Below are 10244 nucleotides of genomic sequence, written 5' to 3'. Positions count from 1 at the left end.
ACAGAAAGCAGAAGACCTGTGAGTCTTCCATAAAATATCAGAGGCTAAATGGGTATTGAGGAGTGACTTTTGGGCGGAATGGCAGAGACAATCAAGCCCCGCCAAGAGTCCCTCAAAAAAGAAGTATACCGTGTAACAATATAGGCAACGCGTTGGGCCTTTAGAAAGAGTGAGGCCGTGCCGAGCATCAGGAAGAAGAGGCCAAAGAGTCGTCGTCATTATTGGAGGACCTTTCGTCAGCCAGGGTGCTCAAAGAGTCCGTGTCACTGGTGCTGTCACTCGCAGAGAGGCTAGAGACGTCCCAGAGGTAAATGCAATTTTGTTCATGGCGACTTTTGCTCCGTTTTGCAAGGGATCCCGGATGCTCATTGCCACCATCTTCTTCAGAAGTGCCAGGAGGAGCAACGCCAGCAGAGAGATCCGCATTCATTGAAGGACGGTAGCACTCTAGGGGCAGCTGGCCCATAATAGGGGGAGCGCCATACGCAGAAGACAAAACTTCATAAACGTAATTACCAAAGTAATGAGACTTCGGCTTCGAAATGGCGCACGCAGTTTGTTTCATCGACAGGTTAGATGAATTCAACTCAACAGAACAATGCGCCGTTGTGTGGGAAGCACCCACGGCGCAGAATTTTTTGTCAGCATCCTCGTCTGAGCGGCTCTCATGAGATGTCCGGTCGTTAAAAGATCCCGATTTCATTCGTTTCTCTCTTGTGAAAATCGGCTTAGACGATCCAGACATCTCCAGAGATGATCCCCCCGCGGTTTGCATGTCAAAGGTCATCAGAGGTATTGAAAACGAATCCTTCGCAAGGAAATCAATGAGTGCGTGCACCACCGTGGCATTGTCAAGAAGGGACGTCAACATTGGTATCCACTTCATTGACTCGTAGGATAGAACTGAGGTCGGCTTTCTTAAGAGGACTGCTTTCAAGTTCATAACCTTCATTGCCACTTCATCTGCAAGGACAGGCACAACAAGTCGGTCGAAGAAGGGTGTCTCATCCGTTAAGGAGCCATACAAAGTACCAACACATAGTCCGCGCTCTACATCTGGCAAAAATTTCCGCAGCAAGTCTACCACAAAGCCGTACTTCGGCTCATAGTACGAGAGAAGTGCTGACACAAAGGCGAGGATTTTACTCCACAGTGACAGTGGGGTCTGGGACGATTGGAACAATGACATGAGTGGAACCATCACCAGCGACTCAAAAAGGCGCTGAAATGACAAGACACTTTCTTCAAACAAGTAGTGTCGTTCCCTTGAATTGTTTGCGCAGCTGTGGAGGGAGCAAAGATCCGTATTGTGGCTTTTCGATTGGGACAGCGTCGCCTCCAGAGATCCCCCGTGGCCGGACTTCGTTGCCGCCACACGATGCAGAAGCACATCAACAGAAGGGACGCTAAAGGCCTTGACTGACATTTTAAGAAGCTCCTCAAGCAAAAAGCTTATGCGAGAAGAAAGGCTACGCGACATCCCTTGGCACTCATCCGGTAGCTCCAAAACGCAACGTTTCCAAGATTCAGCTAATGCGAGAAGGCACTGCGAGAAGGAGTGGCATGGGAAGGCGTTCGGCGAGATGCCATCTCTCTGCACGGTCGGCGTTGTGTTGGGTCTGCCCTGCACATCTTCATTTCTGGTAAATGCGGCAAACTTCGGGGCGTGCAATTCCAAGTCAAGGGATCCCCAGTCACACAATATAACGAACTCTGTGAAAGCAAGGAGCAATGCACCCTCGTCCTTTTCGTTTGCATATTCGTGAAGGTAATTCAGCACCGCATCGGCTGCCGTATCGTGCATACGCCAACCACAGTCGCATTGCAGCATGGAATCTACCTTCTGTCGAACTTGTGCTGATCTGCCTTGTTGCAAAAGGACAAGCTGCACGGCCGCACAGTCGGGAGCCACATCAAAGCAAAGCAATTTGGGCGGCGACAAAACAGGCACGGTGATACTACCTAGAAATCTGGCACAACCGTAGCGGTGAAACACAGCCAACATGTTGCACGCAGCTTGCCATGTGTTCGGTGTTAGTAGTAACGCAAAGCCGGCCCAGAAACATGACAAAAGATGACGTGCTGGGAACACGCTGTTGTCACTGAAGGGAATGGCTAGCCCCAATGCCTCCGGTTTCTTCTCCCCCATTTCCCTTATATGAATGCTTGTACAGTAGTACGTTTCGTGTATAATAATGTCGCGCAGCAAGCACCCCAGCGAAGTCAGGATAGAGCTGCAGAATACATAATGGTGAGCGCCCATAAATGGCAAACCCGTGTTGGGGGAAACATCCCAATGGAGTGCCTTTGTTTGATCTAAGAGAGTCGTGAGCAATTGTCGAAGGGCATTCGCTTCTGCCAATTGCATTGCTGTCTTTTCCATCCACATCAGTCGCCAATCACAACCAACCACTAGGACACCGGTCGTAAAGGAAAGACAGGCGGAAATACTCCGAGCGACCTTCAGCGAAAGTAGCGAGATGTGCGAGTACAAGACGTGCAGCCGTGTTTTTGCCACCCCTTTCCCAGCACTAGACTGTTGCATCCACGTGAATGACTCATGAAGCCACCGAAGCATATAATGACGTCCCTTCATGTTGCGACCGTGTCCGGCAATGCTCAGAAAAAGCTCTGTGAGAACAACGTCAGCGCTAGATGAAGCTGAGTCGTTAACACGTCCGTCTAGTTCCGGGTTCCCCAGCACCAATGACGGCTCCATGACGAGCGCAGCAGTACAAGATCCATCACAGTACCCACTACCACCACTACCACCACCAACATCACCCCCGCGCGGCTTCACCTTCTCATGGTGATCTAACCGGGTAAAAGTTAGCTTCAGCCAGTGCCTCAGTGAAGAAGGGGCGCGGTAGCTTCCTTCCGAAGCATTCCCCTTCAGTAAACTGCCAAGCGCTTCAAATGTCGATTCAATAACGTGAAAACGCGACAAGAGCTCCCCCCGCTGCTCCCCACAACGCATTTCACCACAACCCATGTGCACAAGCAACATACACGCCGAATGATGAAACAACACAAGAAAGGCTCGGTGTAGCTTACTAAATGGAACATTTGTATTGGTCAAGTGTTTAGATTTCCCCCTCTTATTTTGCTTCTCTGCTTGTTTCGTATGAGACGCAATCGCCTCCCGAAAGCTTAGCTTAGGAATATGTGCATGTACAATGACAGTGTCGCCACTGCCTGCCTCCGAGTGCAGCTCCGCATCCGCCGCTGCTGCCGTCTTGTTGGTGGTGGAAGCACGCTGGCACGGTGAAGAGCAACTCGGGCAGTCGCTCTCTGTCTGCTCCTGTTGCGATGCGCTGTGCTCCTCTTCTGAACCTTCATCACTCTCCATTGTCTCACTGACACTTGTATCAGACGCGAAATCAAGCTCAGGAGGGGCAAGCTTCACCTCACTTGACGACTCCTTCACCATGTAACCTGTGATAGTGTCCAGATCCTTGTGCAGCTCACTCCACAAATTCCAACCACGCTGCCGAAGCCGATCCATTGCCCATGATGCAAAGAAAAGGACACTCACGAGCGGCTTCACAAAACCCACCTCCCGCAACGTCGCCTGGTCGTCACGAGCTTCACTTGAGAAGCTGCTACCGCATCGCTCCACCTGCTTCTCCCGTGTCTGGTGAATATCAGAATTCTCCTTCAAGTTTTCTCGTGTCAATCTCACCGGAACACGCCATATGTTTTCCTCCATGACCCACAACATTTTTCGCTTCGCCGCACCATTCTGGTTTATGCCTTTGTTCACTTGTGATTCAGGATGGCTAAAGCTCCGCGAGAGACACAACGTCGAGCTATGTCGGGGGCCCTCATCACGCATTGAATCAAAAAAAGGGTCTGACATCCGTTCCGCCTTCATATTATTGTGGTTGCTGGTATCATTGTTATTGTTGGCTGTGCCCCTCGCCATGTTATAACGCAGGAGTTTCATCTGGTACAGTGAGAAAATAAGAAAACTGTAGTAGGCACCACGTAAGCGCCCACTCAATCTGCAATTGCGTCGAGTTCCTTGTAACATTGATTCATGATTGATGTAGCTGTCTATATAGTACGTCACTATACGTTTGTCCGCCAAATCTATAGATGAGCTCACCAACAGAGAGACGAACCGTTCTCTTTCACGACCTTCGTACGCTATCCAGCCACCCCACAATTCGGCAAGGTCATGCTCGGAGCTTGAGTTCCTGCACGCTTGCGTAACTTGAAGCACAGTGCGCAGATTAGAATCCGTTGCCTCTATTCGCTTCAACAGAAGTGTGAGAAGTTTTAAAGCGATGCGCTGAAGTTGCGCAGGAGAATTAGCCTTGCGCTCCGCCGAGAGCACATCACCAGTCGCCATCGCAAAGAGAGACTGAAGAAAGCCATTGGCACACTCTGCTTCGCCGATCCCACTCCTGTAAGCCTTCAGCAGCAAAAACAGCCAGTCATCCACTGCACATGCCCCAGACTCAGATGGAGACTCGCCGCACAACCGAAACAGCAGGCCCAGTGCCTTAGATCTGACGGCAGCGTCAAAGACGTAGCCCACAGTAGCGTCCTCGTACAAGTAGGCCAGCGCGTAGAAAATGAGGGTCCCACTCTTAGAAATCTCAACCACAACGTTGTCCGCCTTCGTAGTAGATAAAACAGAGGCTGCAAACGTATCACTGCTTACTTCAGAACGTACTTGAGACGTTTCCGCCCTGGAGGACTGCCGGAGTGCCAGTAAAGGCTCCCTCTGACCAGCCCACTTCACAGACATTGCAGTCACAATCACTGCAAAAAAAGTGCGGTGTACAGGGCTGCCTATTGGCAACTCACGCAACACACGGCGCACTGACTCCCGCGACGCAGAGTCGGCCACAAGAAGCGTGACCGCAAGACCAAATACACTCGGTGAACTTTTCTCCAGGTCATTACAGTCTGTCGACAACTCTCGTTGCAGCCATTGAAAGAATTTTTTGGAAAAAACACCAATGATGTTAGTGTGTTCCAAATGCTGTCGGCTACACGCAAGTAGCTCAACCGACGACACCACAGTTTGCAAAGCAAGAATAGCCTTCGCCAGTACTGTAACCATACATTTGGGCCACCTAGCTTCAAAGCCGCTTCCTGTGCAGTTCGTGTTTCCCCGAAGGAACCAGTGCACCTGATAGGTTAACGAATACAAAACCTTCGACAAAAGTTTCCTTTTCAGTTGCGCTTCCAAGTACTTGGCGTCCTTGGAGTACACCATTCCAATCAAATCACAAAAAACGCCCCGAAGCACAATAATCGGCGTCATCTCTGAGAGTGTCCCTTGGAGGGTATGACATCCAGTCTCACTCTTGGCAACAACGCTGGGGAGGAAAGGGAGCGCCAGCCACGACCGTGCCGCCACGCCGTGTCCTTCACTCAGCGTGCGTCCCAGTGTCTCGAAGGAGAGTAGCCGCTCCGCCTCATGCTCGTCCGGATGCTCCATGCAAATTGGATCGCCCAGCAACACGGAGTCGATAATACCTTGGAAGATTCCCTCCATTCGTGTGCGTTTCGTCGCCACAGTGTCCTGTATGCGTCCTGGAGCAATAGGGGGTTTCACAAAGTAGCGGCGGCCAATGATGACCAGAATAGGGAGCAGAATGGCTAAGCTGGCGTGTGCAATGTGCTGCTTCGTTCGGCGCATCTTTGAATGACACTGGGCAAGTAAATTCTGCAATTTTGTCACAATGGGATGATCACTGTCCATCATTCCGGCGAACGTCACCAGTGTAGAATTTCCTGCAGACACAAACTCAAGCGGCCCTACAAGCAGATATTGCAGCAAGTCCAAAAAGTGTGGTGAAACGGCCTCAGTGTTGATCTCTTCTAAAAGAAGATTCACTGTAATGTTGTTCATAAGCTTATTATACTCCGCATAGCGATTCACAATCTGCCACTCAACTCCACTCGTGGAATCACGACCCCCAACAAATGTGGAATTGCCGCCCTGCTGGTGCCCGGGACGGTTACGCTCACTCCCACGTGTAAGGCGGTTAGCTTCTGGTGAATTCTTCGCATTGTCAACACACAACAGCAGGAAATTTAACGCGTAGCACGACCTCCACATGGAGAAACTTCGCTCTCGGCAATGCTTCTCACCCCGTACAACCAACTCACCAGCAATTGCACACACTACCCGTACGATTGCCGAACCTGGACGATAACCATACATCACCAGCGTCAGCGCAACAGTGGCAACAAAGACAAAGTGCGGCACATCCGCATCACCCGCGAGGCAGCGTGCACCGAAAGGAGTAGCGAAAAGCGACGGCGGCTGATGTGCAGACTTTGCTGAGCATACCCCAGATGCATCGTGCATGTCCTCGAAGCCTACTATGCAGCTATCACGCAACCACCGACACTCTCCACTCACCACGCTACAGTCATCGGGAGAGTAGAATGGGGTAAACACACGCCCGTCAAAGAGGCGAACCAGTGGCAAATACGGCTCTTTCTGTGATATGTACATCTCCTCGAACTGGCCCCCAAGATCTGTAAAAATCTCAGCAACCGCAAAGCGAGGGAAGTAAAGCCCCTCAGTGTACACGGCGAAGCTGCTCGCCGCCCCCAGTGACGCAGCTTTTACGTGTGGAGATTGTTGAGGGCTTCCGGAAACATCGACAAAACTTGAAGTTTCTGACGAAAACCTACAATGACGACGTTGTAACCGAAGAAGCGACGCGAGCAACTCGAGCTGCAATAATGCTGTTCGACGCACCTGCCGCCTGCTGTGGCCAAGCAGCACCACTGCTAGTCCCTCCAGTGTGTCGATCACAGCGGTTCCGCGCAGAGCAGGGATAGCGCACCATTCCTCCTTCACCGATAAAGAACATGGCATTTCTTTCTCAGAAAATGAATCCGTGCTCATCGCATTCAGCAGCCAGTCCCATCTCGCCCGGCGGAACGATACTTTCTTTTTGTGTGTCTCTTTATCACCAACACTCATCGCCTTCAGATTTGTTCCCAACGGATAGTTAATCTCTTCCTTCCCTTCCGCCTGCAACTCATTGTTCACGAGACATTCCATCTTGTCCCTCAGGACGAGAAGATGCGCCGTCAAATACTCTGCGAGGTGCTGCACACGTTCATCATCATCTTTTCCCAACATTACAATGATGCATTCAGCCAAACGATGCAGGGCTAGTGCACAGGTCGACATGTTCTCATTGCCCCTACCAAGCAAGTAGAATGGCATCACTACTTGATGTACTGCGTCGTACAGAGGTGTTTTGGCTCCTACGAGCAGCATTGGTAGCGTAAGGCTGCTATCCAGGACCTCCTGTGCGGGAACCCAGAAACATGCAGCGAGGAAAACGTACACAAGATGATTTGAAAGTTCCACAGTATCTTCAGTTTGAGCCTCCAGGTTTATCAGCCGCAAACATTCAAAGGCCGTTTTGCGCACCTCATCGATGCCCAGCCTAATCTCCTTGGAAGACTCCACGAAATGATAAGCCTTTTTGAACGTATTACCGTTCCACATAACAGCAGATCCCTCAATTGTGGTTACCGTAGGGTTATAACACGACCCGTGACTAGATAAAAGCCCAACAATTCTTTCCCGAATTGACATCTTCGGTACGATAGAGGCAGTTTGTGAGGTCCACATACCTGTACCGCTTTCACCTGGTAACGAACACACCACAATGGTGCCTGCCGCATCACCCAGTGTGGGCGCAGAAATACGGATATTTGGAAAGCACTGAACTTCAGAGAGAGCAGATATGGTACGCATCGCAATGAGATGGCCACGGCTAAGAGGAACACCTTTGCCACTTTTTGACAACGACTTTACCTTCGATTTTGTATCCAACAGCCTTAGCAGCCAATTACACGCCTTCAGGTGAAGTGATTCTTGCTGAAGGGAAAACAATAACAGGTCTGATGCTGCAGCAACACAGGAAGACTTCTGACGTGTATCCCGCCAACTCTCGCAGCCGATGCCCCTCACCACGGCCTTCTCCACAAAGTGGCAAAATCCATCAGTGCAGCGGCTCCAGTCATGCGCCAACGCCTGTGGGGAGCTAGTGCTCACATCGCGCAGCAAGCCACAGGCGTGTAATATGGAGTAGAGGATTGCAATCCTTTCATTGCTTTCCGCCGCCAGAAGCCATGACTCCATCGTTGCAAAGAAAGTAACGAGTCTCTGTGCAAAAGCCTCGACCGAGAGCATCCCCAGCAGCGCAACTGTAGACAAGGAATATAAAATGGCATGCTTCGGTTTTCGCCACCTATCAACATCGTGCAGCAAAGCTTCTGCTTCCTCCTTCGGGGGCGTAGAATCGTTTGGCTTCGAATCATCAACACAGTGGTTACTACAAACAGTTGCCTGCGGAAGAAAGCACCCGGAAAGCAATAAGGTCACTAATTCTCTATCCCTTTTGTCCTTCTTTGAGTGAGTAATCATCTTCTTCACGAGTCCCAGTAAGTCCCTCAACACAGTATTTCTGCTGGTGCGGTGATTGAAAATATTGCACAGATGCATAGTATAGCAAACCAATGCACTAAAGTTATCCCCTGGTGTCTTCTCGGTCTTCGTGGTGCTACTACTCTTTGACAAATTATACAAGCTCGAGATGCGCGCCGCCGTCCCGCCAAAGCGCGAAAATAAAAAACAAGGCAGCGCACCGCTTAAAATAATAGGAAGTGTCTTGGCCCACGCACCGTCGGTAGCGTGCGTGACATCATCGGTTATGTCCACCCACCACCTATGGCGCCTCCGCCAGATGCACTCCAGGTCGCGACCAAGCGCCTCTCGCTCGGCGGCTGACGACGACGATGGCGCGGCCTCCACGATAAGGCCGCTCCAGTCCACGTTCTCCCAGCTGCGGCACGATAGCCGCGCAACCCTCATCACGGACGCACACGTTTGTACGACTGTGCGGCACGTGGTGTCGGCAGCGCGCTCGTCCACCGCGCTGAGGAGCCCGTAGCATGCGCGGCCTAGCTGCAGGCGGTACATGTACCACATCGGTGACACACCACTCCCCTGGTTGAGAAGCAACTTGTGAAAATGCGCCTCCAGCTTCGTGACAAGGTCGTGTGAGAGGTAGAACACCGGTGGAACGTCACACAATCGAGGCAAAGTGCTGTTCCCCTCACAAGAAGACACAGCCGAGCGGCCACTCAAAAAGAATCGACTGCAGTGGAAGAGACTACGGAAGCGAATTTGCACAGATTGCTGCGGCGCCAACACGAGGCAGAGACTAAACATCCAAAGAAGGTCCACCCCTGCACACTGCATCTGAATACAATTAGGGTCCCACTGCTCTGAAAAATCGTTGTTTATAGACCGATCCGATTCCACCACTGATCGGGCAAGGACAGACGGATGACAGGATCGTCTTAGTTTTTGACTAAGACCGCCTACGACTTCCTCGATCGCCTTCACCCCACCATCGAGAAAGCTCCCTGAGCACAGTACTGGGATGGGCTGCAATGCCTGCTGCGTCACAGCAGTAGCCGAAGAACTAGTGGCGACAGACGAAAAAGATGAATCACGCGCTGGGGCCTCCTGAAGTTTTGTTAGGCAATCCAAAAAGGCATTGCGTACTATTGTTAACTGTGTCACAACATCATTCGATGAAATGACACGTTCAAGCAAGTCAATGTCTGAGGCCTCCGCCCGACTATCGGCACCCATGGGATAAGGATCCCCTATGTGGTGCCCCCACGACTTTGCGTTCCCATCCCTCCGTATTCCTGGAACCTCCGACTTCTTCACCTCATTCCCTGCCCACGTGTTACAGGCGTCACAGTCAGTGTCGGATGCTGAGCATTTCATCTTTTTTTTCATGAGGAACGTAATGAGCGTCCTCTTCTCACGGGAGCACCCCTCAAGCAACCGTCGTATGGACTCATCGAAATCATTGTAATCAATGCCCATCAAAAACGCATACACAATGTTTGCGAAGGCTATACCAAGGTGCTCAGCGTGAGGCATTTTATCGTCCACCAAGCCAATTTATATCTCTTTTTTCGTTCCTTTTCACACGTAGTTGTTTTGTTGCTTCTTCGCTCTGATGACGCGGGCCACAGTGCGCAGAGTCCCGCACACACCACAACTAAAGCAGTTTTCCGGCTACCTTGATTTCACCTCAAGGTCTTCCCGAAGAGCACAAAAACAGCGCGCCCGCACGAGAGAGAGAGAGAGAGAGAGAGAGAGAAAGCCAGTGTTCAAATAGGAGTCATACTATGTGCTCGCGTATTCATATGCGTGTTGCTGAAACCAA

General features: G+C 51.0%; 1 protein-coding gene across 1 annotated transcript; it reads right to left on the bottom strand.

Moving 5' to 3' along the window:
- Positions 1–187: 187 nt before the first annotated feature.
- Positions 188–9955, bottom strand: DQ04_01381080 (hypothetical protein; the record flags this gene model as incomplete). Its single annotated transcript, XM_009310650.1, has 1 exon — positions 188–9955. One exon carries the CDS (start codon positions 9953–9955, stop codon positions 188–190), a length of 9768 nt encoding a protein of 3255 aa, XP_009308925.1.
- Between the last annotated feature and the right edge of the window lie 289 nt (positions 9956–10244).

This window comes from Trypanosoma grayi (genome assembly GCF_000691245.1).
Source record: "Trypanosoma grayi strain ANR4 Tgr_138_V1, whole genome shotgun sequence".
NCBI classification, from domain to species: Eukaryota; Euglenozoa; class Kinetoplastea; order Trypanosomatida; family Trypanosomatidae; genus Trypanosoma; species Trypanosoma grayi.
This window is presented reverse-complemented; position numbering and strand designations above follow the sequence as displayed.